General features: G+C 48.4%; 1 protein-coding gene and 1 long non-coding RNA gene across 7 annotated transcripts in view; one reads left to right on the top strand and one right to left on the bottom strand.

Annotated features, from left to right (window-relative positions):
- The window catches only part of LOC311513657 (uncharacterized protein), a 30,310-nt gene extending 9,775 nt beyond the window's left edge, over positions 1-20,535 (top strand). Inside the window, exons 5-8 of one of the 5 annotated variants that reach the window (XR_014709761.1) lie at positions 339-454; positions 745-777; positions 7,185-8,149; positions 20,054-20,535. Coding sequence is in view for 3 of the 5 variants with exons in the window: in XM_084615628.1 (XP_084471754.1) it covers positions 339-454; positions 745-777; positions 7,185-8,023 (988 nt within the window). In the remaining 2 variants the exon portion in view is untranslated. Of the gene's footprint in view, positions 1-338; positions 455-744; positions 778-7,184; positions 12,076-17,059; positions 17,178-20,053 lie in introns of those variants that run through there. The other 4 variants (XR_014709762.1, XM_084615629.1, XM_084615630.1 and 1 more) reach the window with 4 other exon arrangements.
- A 65-nt stretch (positions 20,536-20,600) lies between these two features.
- LOC311513811 lies at positions 20,601-23,676 on the bottom strand. 2 transcript variants are annotated; one of them, XR_014709782.1, is made up of 4 exons: positions 23,589-23,676; positions 22,658-22,780; positions 22,501-22,565; positions 20,601-22,204 (listed from the first exon to the last, which is right to left on the bottom strand). It is a non-coding gene; the product is annotated as an uncharacterized lncRNA (long non-coding RNA). The 2 variants fall into 2 exon arrangements; XR_014709783.1 differs by lacking the exon at positions 23,589-23,676 and having other exon boundaries at positions 22,658-23,574.
- Between the last annotated feature and the right edge of the window lie 239 nt (positions 23,677-23,915).

Below are 23,915 nucleotides of genomic sequence, written 5' to 3'. Positions count from 1 at the left end.
CTGTCTGTGGGCACTGTGAGCACATGGGATACGACCACTCTTTCGTCTCTGTCTCCTCCCTTTCCACATAATCCCAATGCTGGTGTCCCTTGTTACTGAAATAACCCAGAGTGGAGGGTGGCTCTGCACCCCAGCATGTCCCAGAGAGGGCACCAGAACCTGTCTCCATTCCGTGCCTCAGTGGCTCCCCACATCCCATGTCTCTGGGCCCATGGAGAGCACAGAGCTGTGGACAGGTTACATCACAGATGATAAAGCTCAGATGCAGGTTTCCTGGAGTTCGGGGGCTTCTGGGATTGGAGATCGAACCCATGTCTCACCCTTCCTGCTTTCCTCAGCAGGGAGGATGGGCCGTTTCAGAAGCCAGAGCCGGGGTTTGCGGAGCTGGAGAAGAGACTCAGCGATTTCTCTCTGAAAAGTGCCATCCTGCAGGAGGTGCTGCTGGGATTCAAAGGTGAATTGGAGTTTGGCAGCAGCGTCCCTTCTAGTTAGAGGGATCCTCGCCCTGGGGAGGAGTCAGGGCTATAGTGATGTCGCTGACCCTGGGCTCCGTCTCAGAGCTCCAGCTCAGGGAGTTGCCCTTCCCCATGCGAGTAGCCCTGTGGGGCTGGCTCTGCCTGAGTTATCAGCCTCGCTCTGGGTCACCACCTCATAATGAAAAGCAGGCATGTTAGTAACCAATAGGAATATGCCCATGAACGCGAGGGCCTGGATTCTCACCTCTCCCATCCTCTCCTTCCCCAGAGACTCTGCGACTGGAGCTGGAGAGCAACACAGGTACGTTTCTGTCTCTGATGGGGAGGTTTCAGACCAAGAACCGTGTTAGCGGCAGGGGATTGCTGCCTCCAGCCCGAGATAAACCTGAAAGCAGTGGAACAGTGACTGCCCAGATCACTCCTGAGGCGATGTCTGGTGGGGGTCAGAGTGAATCCTGAGCTGACAGGCACAGTTCCCTTTGAGGAAAGGAACAAGAACCTGAGTGGTGTGAAATGGGGAGACAAGGCTGAAACATCCATACACGGGGCAGTCTGCAGCTTTAATGAGCGACTGAAAAAGGCCACAGGGCGGCCGCAGAGTCTCAGGAGTGAGGGACTGGAACCAAGCTATCCCTTGTCTAGACTGATGCTGAATGAGACATGGGGCTGCTATACTGTGTACAGACTGGCTGTGGAAGGGAAGAGAGCACTCAGTTGTACAGGGGCTCATCCTGAAAGAGGAGGGGGCTTTGCTAGTGGAGATCAGTGTTTCTCACACTTCACATTGGCGATTCTTTGTCTGAGGTAAAAAGAAAAGGAGGACTTGCGGCACCTTAGAGACTAACAAATTTATTTGAGCATGAGCTTTCGTGAGCTATGCTCAAATCAATTTGTTAGCTCACGAAAGCTTATGCTTAAATAAATTTGTTAGTCTCCAAGGTGCCACAAGTCCTCCTTTTCTCTTTGCGAATACAGACTAACCCGGCTGCTACTCTGAAACCTATCTGAGGTAAGGAATTTTTGCAACTTTCTTACATTTACTCTAAAAGTAAGAACAGACCTATGGAAGGGTGTTCAGCCTTCACGGTGTGTGTTTCAAGAGGCTGACAGAGAATCCCTGCCCTTGAGGGATAAGAGTGCGCAGGGCCTGAGGCAATGAGATATTCTTTATTTAGGTCCTAATAAAACTTTCAGTATTTCCTGGCCCTCATGACTGTCTTTCCTGAGCCCCCTGGGGGCCATGACTAAGGCTATGATTTAGTCATGGGTATTTTTAGTAAAAGTCATGGACAGGTCACAGGCAACAACCAAAAATTCACAGCCTGTGACCTGTCCGTGACCTTTACTATAAATACCCCTGATTAAATCTTAGCGGGGAGCCCACAGGGAGCCAGCAGCTGGGGAACGCTGAGCAGAGGCTGCTCTGGCCACCCCCGGGCCACTGCTCGGGCGGGTCCCGTGGCCAGCCACACCGGCTGCTGCTCGGGTAGTCCCTGGGGCCAGCTGCCGGGCAGTGGCTGGCCCCAGAGCTGCTCCAGCAGCAGCCATAATCAGACTCTGTATACAGACCCTACTGACCATAACATTCAGAGCATTACAGGCTTTCCTAAAACACCTCACTTGACGTATGTTTATACACAACACCATTGTGTGCAGCCTGCCTCAGAATGGTAATGAGGTGGATGAACTGGAAGGGTGGAATCAGCCTCAACGGAGAGCAGTTAAAGCACCTCAGATTCGTGGATGATAGCGTGTTGATTGCCAGAAACACTATCAAACGACAGAAAATGCTGTAAGGGCTCAACACAGAAAGCAGCCAAGTCGGACTGAAAACGAACCGCTCTAAATCGAAATGTATGCGGTTTGAGGCCTTGCCAAAAGCCCAAATAATAGTCAAGGGGGAACAAATAGAAGTTGTTGAGCAATACGTCTGTTTGGGCCAAGAAATTAACATGCACCACGATCAGGAAGGCGAACTGTCGCAAAGAAAGGAAGCTGGCTGGCGTGCATTCACTTCTATCAAGGATGTTCTCCAAGGAAAAATCAACAAGGCAACAGGTGCCAACTTCTTCAAGTCTACAGTAGTGCTGGCAATGTTATACGGCAGCGAAACATGGGCACTTACCGAGATAGAGGAGCAACAACCCCTCTGTCATGGAGAGGGCGATGGAAAGAAGAATTCTGGGGATTTTAATCAGGGACCAACTCCCCAATGATATCATCAGACAGCAGAGTGGAGTGCAGGACGTCATTGTTGAAAGTAGGTACAGTAAAATGCGATGGGCAGGGGAATATAGCAAGGCTCACTGAGAATCGATGAACTGTAGCTGTCGCTGAGAGGTACCTACGGGAACTGAAATGACCACTCTGCCGACCTCCAAAGAGATGGGAAGATTTTATCATGCAGAGACATGGCCGCACCTGGAGAAGGAAGGATAAGAGAAGAATGGAAAGCTACTATTGTGATCGGCGCAATCTAAATGAGCGCTGAAGGACCGATCGATCAAGATGACTACCAGTTGATTCAGTTGCTTATTCTTTGTGGTTCGGATCTCCTGTTCTCCCCTTGGCATGACTGGATCCTGGTTGTCACAACTGTTGTCCAAGGGAATCTGCCAATACCATTTGACGAGATGAATTGTGCTACGGTATTTTGCTTCACCCAAAGTGTCTAACGTCTCATCATCTCTGGCCTACGGGATGCATCAGGGACTGTGACACCATTCTGTTTTCTAGAATCAACACAATACCTCGCAGCTTAGCATTTTTAGGGACCAACATCACAGGAGAGGCCCAAGAGCTGCCAGACTCTTTAATTTCCTGTATCCAGCATTTTGTACTTCTTCACAAATTTGTTTTTGTACATTACCTGGATGCCCTGCTAGAGGCAGGCTGGGGTCCCACCGTGTCAATCCTATGGAATATTTTATGAGTCATCCCGAGCATGTTTGAGAACACTTGCTTGCGGCTTTGCAGAACAGCCAAGATCTCTGCCTTCTGAATGGGTATTAGCTCTGTGCATACTTCAGTCCTGCCAAGTGACGAGTCACCCTGGCATTCAGGATGCCTCAGACCTTCCTTCCTCACAGCACACCGTAGTCACAATTGCTTCTCTATTGTGACAGGCTCTAAGCCTTTTAACATAGAATAACACGTAGTGTGGGACCGCATTACTTTGGGGATCATTCTCTTGTTCTACAACTTCGTAGGGTTCCTCCTAGGAGGTTTGCTTTTTGTCTTTGTCGCACTAATACTAAATCCCCCACGTCCAAAGAGTATCGACAGGCATTTTTATCATACTTTGCCTTTTGTGTGCTCCTGCGCTCAGTGTTTCAAGAGGCAGGATGTCCTCATTCCCTTCCTGTGAACTTTCCACCCCCCTGTTTGTAAATAGGGTGTTTTGGTTCTACCATGCTTAATTTACAGCGGAGACAGGTAGATAGCTGCCTTCTCTCCTGCCTCGGAGGGAATCGGCTTCTCCCTGTTTGGCCACAGACGTTAAAGCATAATATCGTTGAGTATCCATATGTACTCATACACTGTTAATACAGACATTTCGCAAAGATATTAATCGCCAGTGTCATTAGCTGTCAGAAAAGAGCTCACTCTGTACACAATATTACTGTATTATAAAAATCCACAATCAGTGGATTCAATTGCTTATCACTTTAGGTCCAGTCCCCCCATCTTTATAGACCAGTAACCTTTGAAATGGATTCTTCTGAGGGTCACCCCTCAAAGTCAAGTTTATTCAAGCTGTGAGGTGACATGGAGTCCGGTGGTAAAAGAAGCTCCATGCTCTTTCCTCCACTGCTGTTTGTGGGGAAACAGAATAATTTGCATTTGAGCAATCTCCCCACCCCATCCCACCCCTGTAAGTTTGATGGCCCTGTTTATTGCTTATATGTAATAAACTTTACCTCAATATTGGTGCACATAACAAAATTAATTCCGCACATGGATAGAAAAAATTAGAGGGAACATTGCTCTCAACCCCTCCCTTTTCCCAGGGGTAAACCTGGATCCCTTATTTATCCTGGACTTCTGCCCTTTTTTCTGTGTCTTGTGCTCACTAGATGCTCTGGCTTGCACATAGGAGTCAGCCAGATTGGCTGCTTCCTGAACAGAACCTAAAGTTTTATCCTCAATGGCTTCTCTGATTTCATCAGAGCATATTCTTGTGAAATGTTCGTGTGCAAAAAGGTAGAATAACTGGTCATAAACCTCCACACCTTTCCCCAAAAGTAGTAAGGCATTCCTCGATACAATCTGAATCTTCGTAAGTAGGGCATAGTTTGTCCATCTGGGTGTTCCTTGGGAAGAGAAGTACCTGTGGGCTTTGAGATCTGTCCATGCTTATTCACTGTGTCCAGGTTATACACCTTCTCTCTATCCTTTTCTTGAGTTTCTTTCTGATCTTATCTTTGTCTCCTTCGTCAACTCCCATCTTAAGTGTTTGGCTCTCTGGTCCGTTTCCCATGTTTGATGTTTACTTTCTTTGTCTCACTGTGTGGCTTTCCATTTTTAGTGTCCACATGCTGTTTTTGCAGCTTCCCACTCTTTATCTTTCTGATGATAGAATCATAGAGTTAGAAGGGAACACAAGGGTCATCTAGTCTAACCCCCTGCCAAGATGCAGGATTTGTTGTGTCTAAACCATCCTAGACAGATGGCTCTTCTGCTTCTTTTTGAAAACCTCCCGTGAAGGAGCTTCCATGACTTCCCTAGGCAGTTTGTTTCATTGTCCTACTGTTCTCACAGAGAGGATGTTTTTCCTGAGATTTAGTCTAAACCTGCTATGCTGTAATTGAACCCATTGCCTCTTGTCCTGCCTTCTGTGGTAAGAGAGAACAACTTTTCTCCATCTTATTTATGGCAGCCTTTCAAGTATTTGGAGACCGCTATCATGTCCCCCCTCAGTCTCCTCTTTTCCAAACTAAATAGACCCCATTCCTTCAGCCTTTGCTCGTATGGCTGCATTCCATCCTTTTGATCATCTTTGTTGCTCACCTCTGGATCCTTTCCAGTTTCTCTACATCCTTTCTATACAGCGGTGACCAAAATAGGACACGCACACAGGACTCCAGCTGAGGCCTAACAAGTGCCAAATAGACCCAAATAGACCTGTAACTTGCGTGATCAGCCTCCAATCTGGCCAGTTGTAACTTTGCAGTTACTTTGCTGTTGCTTACTTTAAAATTCCTCGTTTTGTTCTGTTGAAATAAACAAATAGAAAATAATAAAACTGTGTTTGGAGTGTAAACCTCAGTCAAGTAGCAAGCTGTGTGAAAATCCTGTCCTACTACAGCAGTGTGATGCTTTGGGGGTTCACCCAGACGGGTAGGGGTTCTGTCACTGCCTGCCCTGGAACCCTGGGTGGTTCTGTGCTGTGCCACTTTGGATCAGAGCTCTGCCATCAGCCGCCTGCTCACAGCATGACAGCCTCCCCCTGGCTTCCCCCAGCCTGGCTACTCCTGGCAGGGTGGCACCAACAGCCCTTCCGTCTTGGGTCGCCCCAAAACTGAACCTGTCTGCTCACAGACCTCGTTAAGTTCGCTGCCTCCAAAGAGACACAGCCCACGCTAGCCTGGTAGTTTAGTTGATGACTTCATGCTTCAGTTTAATACACAGCACTGAGATAGTTTTGTAATAAAACAAGAATAAGTTTATTAACAGACCAGAGATTTCAATGATACTAAATAAGAATAGAAGACACTGGTACGGTTACGGGTAAAACAAAACGAAATACTCTTTCTCGTGACACAAACTTAAAACATCAGGAAGTTCCAATCTTTGTCTCAGCAGGTTTCTCAGCTGTAGTCCATTCCAGCTACCCTGAGTTTTCAGGCCAAAAAGATCCACTTTGCATGATCTCAAAGGGTGCTGCTCCCCCTTTGTCCCCTAGGTAATGGATGCCAGAATGGCTGTCTGCCTTTGGGTATGTGACCCAGAGTCTGTTGTCTCTGTGCCAAGAGCCAGGAAGGCTTCCTTGGTGTGCAGGCTGCATTCCCCGTCATGAGTGCTAAATGGTCTCTCCTCCCACCCCCACCCCACCACGCACTTGGTTTAGCTTGATGGTTTGGTTTATGGCATATGTAGATTGCTTTTCTTTGTCCTCCCAGGAATTACCTGGTTCAATTTCCATTGGAGACACAGGAAAACAAGTTTCAGAGTAGCAGCCGTGTAAGTCTGTATCCACAAAAAGAAAAGGAGGACTTGTGGCACCTTAGAGACTAACAAATTTATTTGTGCATAAGCATTCGTGAGCTACAGCTCACTTCGTCGGATGCTTATGCTCAAATAAATTTGTTAGTCTCTAAGGTGCCTCAGGAAAACAACATTCCTTTGTCTGGGACAGGCTGGGCATATGCACTGGAATCCGCTTCTGTAGGACTCATTGTCACTGGGCGCTGGGATTCCCTATAAAGACCCTGTGAACTCTGAGTTTAGGGTTGTCCCCAGCATGTGATGCATCCTCATGAAGGAGGTCACAGCTTCGCACCCACCCTCATTGACATCGGCATAGCTCCCTCCCTGGCTGCCCTTCCCCCGGCCTGGAGGCAGGTTGACCCTGTCCTCTCTCCTCTGGGGAAAGGTTCGGGAGGAGTCCGCCCCTGATTTTTTCCATCTCTCCAGCAGCTATTTTGGTTTGTTCCCCCTTCCCCAGAGCAGGGGACGACTCATGCCTGGATTCTCTCTCTGTTGCAGCAGGTGATGGGGCAGTGAGTGAGAACGAGGAGGAGAATCCTCCGCAGGGAGATACACAGCACAAGGAACCACCCGGGATGTTTCCAGAAAGATCTGAAAAGAACGTTCACTGGAGTCGTGAGCGGAGAAAAGGGCATGAGAGTCAGCACTGGCCAGAGGGGCAGCCGGGAAATCAGCCGGGGGATTGTCGGGGAAGTGGCAAGGACCTCCAGGAAACCGCAGCCCAGCAGAGAATCCCCACAGGAGAGAGAAAGAACACCTGCACTGAGTGTGGGAAAACCTTCAGTAGCTGCTCAGCTCTTAGTACACATCAGAGAATCCACATGGGCAAGACACCCTATAGATGCTGCGATTGCGGGAAAAGCTTCAATCGGAAATCGCATCTTAGTAGACATCGGAGACTCCACACAGGACAGAGACCCTTTAAATGCTCCGAGTGTGGGAAAAGTTTCAGCGTGAGCTCAAACCTTATTGCACATCAGACAATCCATACAGGAAATAGACCCTTTACATGTTCTGAGTGCGGGAAAAGCTTCAATCGGAACTCAAACCTTATTACACATTTTAGAATCCACACGGGAAGTAGACCTTTTACCTGTGCTGACTGTGGGAAAAGCTTCACTGACAGCTCAAACCTTACTCAGCATCAGAGAACCCACATTGGGGAGAGACCCTACAGATGCTCGGAGTGCGGGAAAAGCTTCACTCGGAGCTCAGACCTTATTAGACATGAGACAATCCACACGGGAGACAGACCCTTTAAATGCTCAGTGTGTGGGAAAAGTTTCAATCAGAATTCGCACCTTATTACACATCAGAGGATCCACAAAGGAGAGTAACCCCATAAATAGTTTGGCTACTGCTGGCCGAAGGTTTTTTTTTTATAATACATTTGCTATTTTCCAATAGTGAGCTTTAAAGCTGTTTGCACCATTTGCTTCACTGTGGTCCCTCAGCTCCCTCAGGTGAGTTGCCTGCTTTTGCCTCTCACCCTTCTTTGGGGTGAAGCCCATCGTGCTTTCTATCAATTCCTTGATATGTAGCTTCACTGTATAAGTCATGGGAGTGTGTGCCCCTCCTGACAAGAATGTCCATCAGTCCCAGATAGGGAGAGAGGGGTGACCTCAACTAGCTACATAGAGGTAAAATCTACTTGGACCTTGTCTCAATGAGGGTTTTCCATGGAGTTAGCAGCTCTGGTAAAGTGGTTGGGGTTAGCTAGCACATTTCTCCTTAAGCTGACCTAACCTCCATCACTCTTCCTAGTTCAGACAACCCTAAGCATCACATTTATATTTACTCCTGCGGGAATTCTGTGCCAAAAAAATAAAAATTCTGCACACAATATTTGAAAATTCTGCAAATTTTATTTGTCAAAATAACACTACATGATCATGCCAGTTTCAATTGTTTTGGTAACTTATTTCAAAATACCTGTCAGCAAGTATGACTGTAACAATACAGACACACACAAAATTTCCCCCAGGAGCAGAGAATTAAAGAAACCCCTATGACAACCTGGTTCCAGTTTCTCTGCCTGTACTACCCAGAGCCCAGGCAGGGGGGGCCAGACACCCACAACCCCCCACTCCCGCCCGAGTCCAGCCACAGGCCCTCCCAGCCCAGACACCCATCCCCTTTCTCTCCAGAGTCCAGTCGTGGCCCCCCCTAGTCCAGGCACCCATCCCCCTACCACTCAGAGCCCAGCCGTGGCCCTCCCAGCCCAGACACCAGCCCCCTACTGGCCAGGGATCCACAGGGAGAAACAGCCTGTTGCTGGGTCCCAGGCTTGTATGGAGTTTCCTGCACACCACCCTCTCCTTCCCTTGGGCGTGCGGTGAACTGCAGCTGCCGGAAACTCTCTACTCTCTCCCCTGTCGTCCCCACCCCCACATTGTCGTCTATCTGCAATCAGGGCTCAGCCGGGTCCAGTGGCCCCTGCTGGTGGCCAGCAGCATTGCAGCCCATTTCTCTGCAAGGGAAAGGAAATTGTGTGCAAAAAACATTGATTTCTGCAAAATTCTGCATTGCACAGTGGCACAGAATTCCCCCAGGAGTATTATTGTTCCCCCACTAGTAGAGTGATTGTCAGAGTAACTGAGTTCACCCTTTGTGGACAGATTGTCTCACTCCTTGTTATTCTCACTTTCTCCAGGTAGTGCACAAAGTTGTTACTTTTGTACCATTTTTCTCATTTAAAATATATTTATAACAAAGAGAAGGCGCAGGGAGACAAAAAAATAGTGTCATTTCTGCCTGTGATACACAAAGGAGACGGGGTGGATTGGAGGGATTCTTTCCTTCCCCATCACCACCATGATACTCCCTCACCACTCCGGCTTTAGAATTTATTCTGTCCCTCCACCTCCCAAAGTGTCATGTGACACACTGTTCTTTGCTCTCCGTGCTTAGGAATCACATACTTGTAAGGACTGGAGATTAAAGTGTCACAGATGTAGAGGGGAAATTTGAGTGGATCCCAAAGCCAGTGTGATCGTTCTGATCTTAAATCCCAGTTTCCAGTTCTTGAAAAAGTGACTTTGGGGCTTTTTCCTGCTGAGCGGATGGAAAGGCTGCCTGTTTTTCCCCATTTCAAGGATGCTAAAACTTTTGAAAATAATAATGAGGTGATGTTGAGTAAAGCAGGTTTGTATGGATCATAGGAAAACGCAGTGGGAGAATTTGTCCTCCTGACTTTTGAATCATTAGATATACACTATGAAATTGGAGAGGAGGTTATTACACTGGAATTCGCAAAAAGAAAAGGAGTACTTGTGGCACCTTAGAGACTAACCAATTTATTTGAGCATAAGCTTTCGTGAGCTACAGCTCACTTCATCGGATGCATACTGTGGAAAGTACAAAAGATCTTTTTATACACACAAACCATGAAAAAATGGGTGTTTACCACTACAAAAGATTTTCTCTCCCCCCCACCCCACTCTCCTGCTGGTAATAGCTTATCTAAAGTGATCACTCTCCTTACAAAAAGAAAAGGAGTACTTGTGGCACCTTAGAGACTAACCAATTTATTTGAGCATGAGCTTTCGTGAGCTACAGCTCTGGGGGTGGGGGGGTGAGAAAACCTGGATTTGTGCTGGAAATGGCCCACCTTGATTATCATGCACATTGTAGGGAGAGTGGTCACTTTGGATGAGCTATTACCAGCAGGATAGTGAGTTTGTGTGTGTGTTTTTTGGAGGGGGGTGAGGGGGTGAGAGAACCTGGATTTGTGCAGGAAATGGCCCACCTTGATTATCATGCACATTGTGTAGAGAGTTGTCACTTTGGATGGGCTATCACCAGCAGGAGAGTGAGTGTGTGGGGGGGGGGCCCGGAGGGTGAGAAAACCTGGATTTGTGCTGGAAATGGCCCAACTTGATGATCACTTTAGATAAGCTATTACCAGCAGGACAGTGGGGTGGGAGGAGGTATTGTTTTATGATCTCTGTGTGTATATAAAGTCTGCTGCAGTTTCCACGGTATGCATCCGATGAAGTGAGCTGTAGCTCACGAAAGCTTATGCTCAAATAAATTGGTTAGTCTCTAAGGTGCCACAAGTACTCCTTTTCTTTTTGTGAATACAGACTAACACGGCTGTTACTCTGAAACTCTCCTTACAATGTGTATGATAATCAAGTTGGGCCATTTCCAGCACAAATCCAGGTTTTCTCCCCACCCCCCCGCACAAACCCACTCTCCTGTTGGTAAGTTTCTCTGCATTGTGGATTTTTCTCTTTCCTGAATACCATTTGGTCACGTGATTGGATATTTTGTTGGACAATGTGGATCAGATTTTGAAACAGATTACCATTTGCTAAAATAGTCTTGTGGGTTTTCCCATCCCTCCACGGTGACATAGAGGAAATTATTTCAGTCACCGGGAGAGAATACTCCAATTTATTGGGCATGCTACCAAGGAACTAGTGGTGTATTTTAAATCTCCATATTGAAATGGTGAACAACAGTACACCACAAATGGTGCAACCAGCTGAAGTAATTGGATATGATCACACTGTTGTTAAGTTGGTTGGGTCAATATCGTGTCAGATGATCTGGGGAGAGAATTTCCCAGTAAGTGACTTGGAACTAGGAAAAATATTTGGTTCCCAAAACAGTTGTGGCCCAGGCAGGTCCGGATTAAAGAATTTTGGGTCCACCTCCCCACGTTCCTTAAACTAGACAGAACATGTGATAGACCATATGTAAATATGAGAGCCTCTTCATGTATGATGATGAGTTGGAGCTTTCTCAGCAGAGAATACAGAAGCACCACTGAAAGTGAAATGATTGTGTTCTTATGCTAATTTATACAGTAGCATAGTGTATTTTCAGAATTAGCAGGAATACAAACAGACTTTGAATATAAGAATAAAAATTAGCCCCACTGAGTGAAAAAAAAGTATTACCGGGTGCTGTGCTGCATGTTCATGTACTGGAAGAAAACATGTATGTTTAATATATTTTATCGTGTTTTGTTTGTTTAGGGTTTTTTGTTAACCACAATTCTCCATTTTTACCTCATCATTTGTTCACTTTGTTACCTTTTTTCAACAAACCTAATAATTATTTTTTGTAGACTGCTTCAGAATACAACATGCACCTGGTATTAAACTAAATTGGCTTGTTCAATTCTCAAATAAATTGTTACATCCAAACAGTGTTTCAACCATAGTTTCATGCCCTAGGTGTAGAAAGCGTTGCTGCTAGGCCCAGTCCCTCCGACTTCAGGCTTTGAAATCAGCGGGATTAGTTGGGTGCACGGATTGTGTGAACTAGACCAACTCTTATTTTTCAACAGATTTAACAGGGTTTTTTTGTTTGTTTTGTTTTGTGTAATCAGCTGGGCATTGTGCCAAGACTCCAGTGATTATAAATGCAAATTTGTATATGTGTGTGTGTGTGTGTGTGTGACTCTTTCTCTCTCTCTACACTCACAGACATCTGAGAATCCAGGATAGAGCACCAGTCAGTAGTTTAGGGACACCCAAAGCAGGGGTTGCATCCCTGCCCATCTTGGCTAATAGCCATTGATGGACGGATCCTCCATGAACTTCTCTAATTCTTTTTTGAATGCACTTAGGGCTAGTCTATGCTACCATACTATATCTGCGCAGCAGCATTGCTGCAGTGTGTCTGGTGAAGAGCGCTTTCCCGTCGGGATAAGCACTTCACCTCAATGAGAGGTGGAAACTGTATCATCGGGAGAGTGTCTCCCACCAACATAGATTGGTGTAGACACTGCTTCAAGTTGATGTAAGTTACGTCGCTCAGGGGGTGGCTTTTTCACAACCCTGAGCAACATAATTTACATAGACTTAAGCAGCAGTGTAGACAAGCCCTTATATTTTTGGCCTTCACAACATCTCTTGGCAATGAGTTCCACAGGTTGACTGTGTGTGGCGTGAAGGAGTACTTGCTTATGTTAGGTTGAAATCTGCTGCCTATTCATTTCATTGGTGACCCTTTGTCCTTGTGTTATTTGAAGGCATAAATAACACTGCCCTGTTCATTTTCTCCACACCATTCCTGACTTTATAGACCTCTAGCACATGCCCCCTTAATTGTCTCTTTTCTAAGATAACCAGTTCCAGTCTTTTTAATGACAGGTTTCAGAGTAACAGCCGTGTTAGTCTGTATTCGCAAAAAGAAAAGGAGTACTTGTGGCACCTTAGAGACTAACCAATTTATTTGAGCATGAGCTTTCGTGAGCTACAGCTCACTTCATCAGATGAATTTTTAATCTGTCCTCAGGTGGAAGTTGTTCTATACCCGCCATCATTTTTCTTGCCCTTCTCTGTACTTTTCCCATCACTAACAATGCATCTTCCCTCCCCCTCACAGTGACACCCGCACGTCCCCGCCCCCTCACAGACCCTCTCCACAGTGACTTCCCCATGGGGCCACCTCCTCACAGTCACACTCCATAGCCTCTCCTCCTCACAGCCCCTCCCCTCACAGTGACACCCGCACGTCCCCTCCCCCTCACAGACCCTCTCCACAGTGACTTCCCCATGGGGCCACCTCCTCACAGTCACACTCCATAGCCTCTCCTCCTCACAGCCCCTCCCCTCACAGTGACACCCAGCATACCCCTCCCCCACAGCCTCTCTCCCTGACAGCACCCATGTTCCCTCCCCCCCACAGTGATGCCCCTTCCTCTCACAGCAGCCAATAGTACACTAGATCAGCAGCACATTGATAGTCTTGAAGCCTTGAGGAAGCTCTGGAAGGTTGGAAGGAGCTAAAAAAGGGTAAATGGGACAACCCAGGTCCTCGTAAGCCTGACACCGTGACATCGATCCTGGGCAAGATAATGGAGTAGCTGATATGAGATTTGATCAGCTAAGAATTAAAGGAGGGTAATGTAATTAACACAGGTCAACATGGCTTTATGGAGAATAGATCCTGTCAAACTAACTCGATATATTGTTTTCTTGAGATTTGGGGATTTTTTGGCGGCCCCAGAGCTTTTGGGATGTTTGGAGGCCCTTTATCTGATGGGATGGTCAGAGGCCCCTGAGCCTTTGTGATTTTTGGAAGCCCCAGAGTTTGGGGGATTTTTACAGGCCCTGCAGCAAAGGCCCTGGAGCTTTACGGATTTGGGGGATTTCTGTAGGCCCTGGAGATTTGGGAAATTTTGCATTTTTTGTACGTCCCAGAGTTTTGGTGATTTTGGGGCATTTTCAGAGACCATGGAGTTTTGGTGATTTTTTTCTTGATATTTCAAGGTCTCAGGGCTTTGGGGGTTTTGGAGGACTCCAAGTTTTTGGGATTTGGGGGATTTTCTGAGGCCCTGGAACTTTTGGGATTTTTATTTTATATTTTATTTTCTAGCCGCAAGGAACTTGAGATTTTGGGAATTTTCTTAGGCCCTGGGGATTTTGGGATTTATGGATGCCAAGAAGTTTTTGATATTTTTGGGACTTTTCGTGGTCTGGATTTTTGGAGGAACTGGAAGTTTTGAGATTTTTTGAGGCCTGGGATGTTTTGGGATTTTGCGGGTTTTTGGAGGGCCCGGTGTGACACTCTGTATCTCGGGGGAACACCCTGCACCTCCATGTTCATCCTTATAATATGATTGTATGGTATCCAATGCAAAGTTTGTCATGTTGGGTGTCTTCGGAACACTCATGATGCACTAAGAATTGTTGTTATAGTGATGTTATAGGTTATAATTTCATGTATATAGTTATGAGGCTGAAAATGTGACCTCATGGCTTAAAACAAGCCCAGGCAAAACTCTCCAGGAGCAGAGGGGTAGTTCACACCTCATCAGGGCATGTATGGGACAAACCCAGCCCAGCTTCACAGGAACAAAGGACACTGGCCCAGGCAGCAACAAAGGATCTGTTGGACTCTCGGGTGAGTCACCCCCCTTCCCTTGGTCAGTCAGGGACTACGATGAGGTAATGCTCACCTGACCCTGAAGGGGGGGCGGAATCCAAGAGGGAAGAAAGAACATGATAAAAGGGAGAGTGTTTGCCATGCTGGCTCTCTCGTCTACCTCCATCTACAGACATCACCACCAGCGACTGAAGCACTGATCAAAGGGGAGAGCCTGGCTGAAGGGCAACCAGCCAGTCTATGGTGAGAAGCATCTAAGTTTGTAAGGGAACTGAAAGTGTTAAGATCAGCTTAAAATGCATTTTGCTTTTATGTCATTTGACCAAACCCGACTTCTTGTGCTTTGACTTATAATCACTTAAAATCTATCTTTTATAGTTAATAAATTTGTTTGTTTATTCTACCTGAAACAGTGTGTTTGGTTTTAAGCATGTCAGAGACTCCCATTGGGATAACAAGCCTGGTACATATCAATTTTTTTGTTCAATTGACAAACTCATATAAGCTTGCAACATCCAGTGGGCACACCTGGATACTGCAAAACAGAGGTTCCTAGGGTTGTGTCTGGGACTGGAGATATTGGCTAGTGTCATTTGGTTGCACAATCCAAGGAGCAGCTTACATGCCAGAGGCTGTGTGTCAACAGCCCAGGAGTGCGGTTTATCACAGCAGAGCAGGGTGAAGCTGGCTCCCAGAGTCGAGGATTGGAGTGCCCTAGCAGATCACTGGTCCAGATAACACCAGGAGAACATCACACCCAGACTTCAGGGATTTTTTCATTTTTTGGAGGCCTCTGCAGCTTTTGGTATTTTAGGGTTTTTTGGAGGTTGGAGAGTTTCTGGGATTTGGGGGATTTTTGGAGCCCCAGAGATTTTTGGATTTGGGGATTTTTAGGTGCCCTAGTGCTCTGGCGATTTTCAAAGGGCATGGAGCTTTTAGGATTTTTGGATGCCCATAGAGATTTTAGGGTTTGGGGGATTTTCAGAAATCCCAGAGCATTTGGGATTTTTTTTATTTTTGGAGTCCCTGCTGTGGAGCTTTTAGTATTTTCAGAGGACCCAGAGCTTTTGGGAGTTTTGGTATATTTTTAGGCCCTGGATTTCGGGGATTTTCAGAGTCCCCCGAGTTTTTGCAATATCTCAGATTTTTTGAGGCCCCGGAGCTTTTCGGATTTTCAAAGGCCCCAGAGATTTTGTGATTTGGGGCAGGAGAGGCAAACAGAGGAAGTTTGTCTGGGAACCGTCCGAGAAGAGCTACTGTGAGTGCTGCCTTGGGGGTGCTGTGTTGTGAGATGGTGGGGTGAATATCCGAGTGTCTGTCCGCTGTGACCATTTGTTTGACTGGTGCTAGTTGCAGCGACTATAAGGTGGATAGAAAGCTGGCTAGATTGTCGGGCTCAACGGGTAGTGATCAATAGCTCCATGTCTAGTTGGCAGCCAGTATCAAGTGGAGTGCCCCAAGGGTCGGTCCTAGGGCCGGTTTTGTTCAATATCTTCATAAATGATCTGGAGGATGGTGTGGATTGCACCCTCAGCAAGTTTGCAGATGACACTAAACTGGGAGGAGAGGTAGATACGCTGGAGGGTAGGGATAGGGTACAGAGGGACCTAGACAAATTGGAGGATTGGGCCAAAAGAAATCTGATGGGGTTCAACACTGGTGAGGCCTCATCTGGAGTACTGTGTCCAGTTTTGGGCCCCACACTACAAGAAGGATGTGGAAAAATTGGAAAGAGTCCAGCGGAGGGCAACAAAAAGGATTAGGGGACTGGAACACATGCGTTATGAGGAGAGGCTGAGGGAACTGGGAATGTTTAATCTACGGAAGAGAAGAATGAGGGGGGATTTGATAGCTGCTTTCAACTACCTGAAAGGGGGTTCCAAAGAGGATGGATCTAGACTATTCTCAGTGGTAGAAGATGAAAGGGCAAGGAGTAATGGTCTCAAGTTGCAGTGGGGGTGATTTAGATTGGATATTAGGAAAACCTTTTTCACTAGGAGGGTGGTGAAACGCTGGAATGCGTTACCTAGGGAGGTGGTGGAATCTCCTTCCTTAGAAGTTTTTAAGGTCAGGCTTGACAAAGCCCTGGCTGGGATGATTTAGTTGGGGATTGGTCCTGCTTTGAGCAGGGGGTTGGACTAGATGACCTCCTGAGGTCCCTTCCAACCCTGATATTCTATGATTCTATGACTGTTTGACCGTGTGTGAGTTTGTTTGAAAAGTGTGAATTGGGAGTGCTGTGTTCCAGGTGGGCCTCGAGTGGTTGATTGGAGGGAAGGCTTTGAGCCGGAGCAACTGCTTTGACCCAGCAGACTTATAAAAAAGCTGCCAGTTGTGAACTGAGTGAGTGGTGAACAAACAGAGGGAGTTTGCCTGGGGGGAGTTCCTACAGAGTTTTTGCCTTTCAGGCTTCTGTGAGTAGTAAATACAACACCTGAAGAGGCTCTTAGAAGGAAGATAATATGGATAGTGAGCGATCAGCTGTTGTGACCTGTTTGTGCCATGGGCCATGTTTGTCTTTCTCCCAGGGGATAGAAGCGACTTCGTCTGTACGAAGTGCAAGCTGGTCTCCATATTGGAAGAGAAGGTTAAAGGACTAGTGACCCAAATATCAACCCTGCGTTGCATCAGAGAAAATGAAGACTTTCTGGATAGAAGTCAGTGTTTGGTATTGCAGGCAAAGCATGCTGAAGAATCAGAGAGGGCAGTGCAGAACGGGGAAGAAAATTGGCAGCATGTGACCTCCAGAAGAAGAAAGAGGAGAACCTATGTACCCCCGATGCAGATAGAGGTATGAAACCGTTTTCAGGGCTCTCTGCACAGGTACTATGGTGGAGAATGGTTTGGCGGGGTCATCTGAGGGATCTTTGCTTATTATTATGCCCTTTACTGTCAATACGCTTCACAGTCTGAGCAGGGCAGCCCCGGGCGAAACAGGCTTTGGATGCTGAACATCCCTCTCGTCCAAGAACTCCTGGCTTCTTCCCTCTGGAAGTATTATTATGGTGAGCAGCACCAGGTGGCCCTTCTTGTTACACGGGCTGATGAGTTCTTGTTCAGTCTCTTTGTAAGACAATCTTGTTCTGCATTCAGTGATGCAGTTGTCCTAAGATAGAAGCTGTGGCAGACGGCAGCTTCTGTATTCGGAGGCAATTCTTGGCACAGAGTAGCTTCCTGGGAAGCAGGCATTGGTGCATGCTGAGATTTCGGGAAGAGGGGATTGCCCGTGTGCTGTTTGCCTCTGTTCCCGGACTGCTGTACTTGTGTTAATAAAGCAAATCACACTTAGGCCTGGTCTACAGTACGCGGTTATTTCGGAATTAGCCGAGTTACTTCGAAATAAAACTGATTCCGTCCACACGACCAAACCAGTTTTTTCAATTTAAAGGGCTCTTTATTCCGATTTCTGTACTCCACCTCAGCAAGTGGAGTAGCGCTAAAATCGAGATCACAGTTCCGTGTTACAGGTACTGTAGACGCACTTCGACGTTATTGGCCTCCGGGAGCTATCCCAGAATGCTCCCTTGTGACTGCTCTGGACAACACTCTCAACTCTGATGCACTAGCCAGGTAGGCAGTAAAAGCCCCGGGAACTTTTGAATTTCCTGTTTCGTCACCATCAGCACAGTCCACCATCACAGGCGACCCTCCAGAGTCCACCATCTCAAGAGATCACGCAGTCCCAGATTTGCAGATGAGCTCCAACATGGTCCGAACGGGAGGTACTGGATCTCATCGCATGTTGGGGAGATGAATCTGCTATGGCAGAACTATGTTCCAAAAAAAGAAACGCAAATACGTACGCTAAAGTCTCCAGGGGACACAGAGCAGTGTCGTACAAAAATCAAGGAGCTCAGGCAAGCGTACCAAAAAGCCAGGGAGGTGAATGGGCACTCTGGGTCATAGACCCATACATGCTGCTTCTACCGAGATCTGCATGCAATTATGGGGGGTGACCCCACCACTGTCCGTGGACACTTGCAAGGGCAGAGTAGCACTGAGCGAGGAGGATGGCTTTTTGGAGGACAAAGAGGAGGAGGAGGAGGAGGAGGACAGTGCACAGGCGGCAAGTGGGGAATCTGTTTTCGCCCTGTCATAATATAAAGGGAAGGGTAAACCCCTTTAAAATCCCTCCTGGCCAGAGGAAAAAATCCTCTCACCTGTAAAGGGTTAAGAAGCTAAAGGTAACCTTGCTGGCACCTGACCAAAATGACCAATGAGGAGACAAGATACTTTCAAAAGCTGGGAGGAGGGAGAGAAACAAAGGGTCTGTGGCTGTCTGTATGCTGCTTTTGCCAGGGATAGACCAGGAATGGAGTCTTAGAACTTTAGTAAGTAATCTAGCTAGGTATGTGTTAGATTATGATTTCTTTAAATGGCTGAGAAAAGAACTGTGCTGAATAGAATGACTATTCCTGTCTGTGTGTCTTTTTTGTAACTTAAGGTTTTGCCTAGAGGGATTCTCTATATTTTGAATCTAATTACCCTGTAAGGTATCTACCATCCTGATTTTACAGAGGTGATTCCTTTATTTCTATTTACTTCTACTTCTATTAAAAGTCTTCTTGTAAGAAAACTGAATGCTTTTTCATTGTTCTCAGATCCAAGGGTTTGGGTCTGTGGTCACCTATGCAAATTGGTGAGGATTTTTACCAAACCTTTCCCAGGAAGTGGGGTGCAAGGGTTGGGAGGATTTTGGGGGGAAAGACGTGTCCAAACTACGTTTCCCAGTAAACCCAGTTAGAGTTTGGTGGTGGCAGTGGATATTCCAAGGGCAAAGGATAAAATTAATTTGTACCTTGGGGAAGTTTTAACCTAAGCTGGTAAAAGTAAGCTTAGGAGGTTTTCATGCAGGTCCCCACATCTGTACCCTAGAGTTCAGAGTGAGGGAGGAACCTTGACACCCCCCTAGCCAGGAACTATTCTTAACGCTTGGGCCAATAGCCTCCCCCAGACTCCGAAGGCAGGCTCCCGGACCATGACCCTGGAGAAGGCACTTCTGGTGAATGAGAGCTTGATCAGAGCCATGCAGTGAGGGGTGGGGGGAACCCAGCTGCGCTGGGCTGTTCGTGTTTAGTTTAAAGGGCTCATCCCTGCTCAGAGCCTCATCGGAGCCACGAAGTGTCGGGGGGGAGGGTGTTGTGTGAAGCAATCATCCCAGAGAGCCCGCAGGCCCTCCTTTTATATGGCAAACCTATGAGGCATTGCTTGCTATGGGAAAGGGGGCCTGGCAGTTTGAAAGCATTGAAATGAATGCAGAAGAAGCAGAACCCCACGTGCCCCTAGGGCTTACCATGGCTGCCTGCAAGCTGAATTCTGTTGTCCGGCCACATGCGATGGCTTACTCATAATAAAATGGCAGGCACTTCAGTATAAGTGTGACCTTGTACAGAATGTGACCTTGTACAGAAAGAACATGTGCTGTGTACTATGAATTTACTGTTTCACTGAGAAAGAGTGTCCCCTTTGTTCTCTAAAATGTATCTTTTAAAATACTACCCTCCCTTTTTCTCCTCCCACAGGTGCAAACGCGGCCCCTATCTACTCCGTCCCAGAGGCTGCTCCAGATTAGAAGTGCAGTCCTCCCGCACTGCTAGGGCCCAGCTGAATGCGTGAAGGCAAACAATTCCGGAGTCATGTAAAGTGTTACATGAATACGAAGAGAGGAGGGACACGCGCGATGACAGCAGGAAGGATGCTATGGTTAAGCTCATGGGGGAGCAAACTGACATGCTCCGCTGTATGGTGGATCTAATGCAGGAAAGGCAGCAAGACCACAGACTGCTGCTGCAGCCCCTGTATAACCGCCCTCCCTCCTCCCCAAGTTCCTTAGCCTTCTCACCCAGATGCCCAAGAACATGGAGTGGGGGGGAGGCTACAGGGACCCACACACTCAACCCCAGAGGATTGCACAAGCAGCAGAAAGCTGGCATATCCGAAATTTTGATTTCGTTTCTGGACTTGTCCTTCCCCCCTCCTCCACCCCCCTAACCCAATTCCCCCCACCCCCCGTCTAGCTTCTGATTTCTCTCAGTGTTTTGTGCAACAAATAATAAAGAACGGTTTTTAAACAATTGTGACTTTATTTCCTTTCTTATATATAGGGGGTGGGTAACTTTAAGAGAAACAAACACAACTGTCACACCATACCCTGGCCAGTCATGAAACTGGCTTTCAAAGCTTCTCTGATGTGCAGCACGCCCTGCTGCTCTCTTCTAATCGCCCTGTTGTCTGGCTGTGCGAAATTGGCCACCAGACGAGTTGCCTCAACCTCCCACCCCGCCATAAATGTCTCCCCCTTGCTCTCACAGATATCGTGGAGCACACAACAAGCAGCAATTACAATTGGAATATTGGTTGTGCTGAGATCTAACCGAGTCAGTAAACTGCGCCAGGCGGTTTCAAATGTCCAAGGGCACATTCTACCACCATTGTGCACTTGCTCAGCCTATAGTTGAACTGCTCCTTACTACTGTCCGGGGTACCTGCGTATAGCTTCATGAGCCATGGCATTAAGGGGTAGGCTGGGTCCCCGAGGATAACTATAGGCATTTCAACATCCCCAACAGTAATTTTCTGGTCTGGGAAGTAAGTCCCTTCCTGTAGCTGTTCAAACAGACCAGAGTTCCTGAAGATGTGAGCGTCATGCACCTTTCCCGACCATCCCATATTGATGTCGGTGAAACATCCCTTGTGATCCACCAGTGCTTGCAGCACCATGGAAAAGTACCCCTTGTGGTTTGTGTACTGGCTGACCCTGTGTTCCGGGGCCAAGATAGGGATATGCGTTCCGTCTATCGCCCCACCACAGTTAGGGAACCCCAGTGCACTAAAGCCATCCACAATGGTCTGCACATTTCCCAAAGTCACTACCCTTGATAACAGCTGGTCAATGATTGCATTGGCTACTTGCAGCACAGCAGCCCCCACAGTAGATTTGCCCACTCCAAACCGATTCCCGACTGACCGGTAGCTGTCAGGCATTGCAAGCTTCCACAGGGTTATGGCCACTCGCTTCTCAACTGTGAGGGCTGCTCTCATTCTGGTGTCTTTGTGCTTCAGGGAAGGGGACAGCAAGTCACAAAGTTCCATGAAAGTGGCCCTACGCATATGAAAGTTTTGCAGCCACTAGGAATCATCCCAGACCTGCAACACTATGCAGTCCCACCTGTCTGTGCTTGTTTCCTGGGCCCAGAATCGGCGTTCCATGGTATGAACCTGGCCCAACGCCACCATGATCTCCCAATCGCCACATGCCGTGCTTCTAGGAACGTCTGTGTCCATGTCCTCATCAGTATAGTAATCGCACTGTCGTCGCTTCCTCGCCCAATTTTGCAGGTACTGCACATACCGCTGGATAATGCGTGAGGTATTTACAATGGTCAAAACTGTAGCGGAGATCTGAGCAGGCTCCATGGCTATGGTAATCCTGGTAATCCTGGAAAAAGGGCGTGAAACGTAGGAGAGCAGAGTGGCAGTGGAACAGGTGCTGTTCGGTTCACGACAGCTGAAAAAAGGCAGGAAATGGTTGTCTTCTGTAGCTTTCACGGAGGCAGAGCCCAGGACAGACAACACGGAGAAGCTCGGTAGCGCAGGAAGAGCGGGAGAGCAGAGTGGGCGGCTGTGCCACTCGGTTCACGATGGCCGAGCGGAGTTGGCAGTGGAAGCGTTCGCTGAGGAAGAGGAAGAGTAGATACTAGAGATTACATAGGAAGATGAGAGGAAATGCAGGGCAGATTCATAGTAGCAGGAGAGCAGCAGTGCACTGTCTGCTGAAAGCAGTATGGCGTCTGCACGCCAAAACGGCGCGAAACGATTGTCTGCCGCAGCTTTCACGGAGGGGGGAGGGACTGACGACGCACACCCAGAAACACCCACGAGAATGTTTTTGCCCCATCATGCACTGGGAGCTTAACCCAGAATTCCAATGGGCGGCAGGGACTGCGGGAACTGTGGGATAGCTACTCACAGTGCACTGCTCCGACATTCGATGTTAGCCTCGGTATTGTGGACGCACTCCGCCAAATGCACACGCTTTAGTGGGGACACAGAAGACCGAATGTATAAAATCACTTCCGAAAATTTGAATAAAATAATTTTGAAATAATTTCGTACAGTAGACGTACCCTTAGAATTCACGCCGACTCTGTACACTGATTTCTCCTCCACTGGGAAGCTGACTGGCAAGGCACAGGACATCTCGCGCTCACCAGAGGAGCAACCCTTGTATCAGTAGGATAATATGAAGGCTGGTTTTTCAGATGGGTGACCAACCAGGGCACCATGGTCAAGAGACAAGGAGAGGGGTTGGCCCGGAGTGCGAGGCTTCAGAAAGGAGCTCAGGGCAGTGAGGGAGGAGGCAGCGGGGTCCTGGGACAACGGGGAGCCCAGGGGAGCAGCATCGTCCAGGGGTGATGGTGGGATGGGTGGGGAGCTCAAGGAGGCAGTGGAGGCCAAGGGCGATGGGGTGTGTGTGTGCAGGGAAGCAGTGGGAGCCAGGGGTGATGGGGGGACGGGTGGGGGGCCCAGGGAGGCAGTGGAGGCCAGGGGTGATGGGGGAATGGGTGGGGAGCTCAAGGAGGCAGTGGAGGCCAAGGGCGATGGGGTGTGTGTGTGCAGGGAAGCAGTGGGAGCCAGGGGTGATGGGGGGACAGGTGGGGGGCCCAGGGAGGCAGTGGAGGCCAGGGGTGATGGGGGAATGGGTGGGGAGCTCAGGGAGGCAGCAGGGTCCAGGGGCGATGGGGGGATGGGTGCGGGGCCCAGGGAGGCCGTGGAGGCCAGGGGCGATGGGGGGCTGCAAGGAAGCAGTGGGAGCCCGGGGTGGATGGGGCGATGGGTGGGAGGCCCGGGGAAGCAGTGGGGTCCAGGGGTGTCAAAATACAAGCTCAACCAGGGCAGCATTTCCCTAAGGCCGGCCCTGGCTAATAAAAGGTCCATAGTGACCTACAGTGCAACCGGTGCCTTTAGTTCCTACCCGAACAGTGCCCGTGGGGGGGTTTCCCTGCTGCCCCCCGCAAAGTGCCCCGGTCCCCGCCCGCCCCAGGAGCAGACACTAACCCTTGTGCTCAAACAAACTGGTTGGTCTCTAAGGTGCCACGAGTCCTCCGGTTCTTTTTGCGGACACAGGCGGGCGGGCTGCTGCTCTGCACCCCAGACAGACCGGATCTCATGCGGAGCAGCGTGTGCACGGGCAGCAGCGGGGAACTGGTGCGGGCGCCCGGCCGGAGGGCGATACCCGGCGAGTTGGCAGACGGGGGGGTCTGTTCCCGGCTCGGCACCGGGGGATCTGCCCAGGGGCGATGCAGTGACAGGAGCCGGGAACCCGCCATCGTCCGCCACTGTCCATCCCCCCGCCCCGCAAGGAGAGCCGGGGCCAGGGGCGCG

The sequence above is a fragment of the Lepidochelys olivacea genome, assembly GCF_965140295.1.
Source record: "Lepidochelys olivacea isolate rLepOli2 genome assembly, chromosome: 27".
In the NCBI taxonomy this organism is placed as follows: Eukaryota; Metazoa; Chordata; order Testudines; family Cheloniidae; genus Lepidochelys; species Lepidochelys olivacea.
Note: the sequence above shows the minus strand (reverse complement) of the source record. Positions and strands in the feature narration are given on the sequence as shown.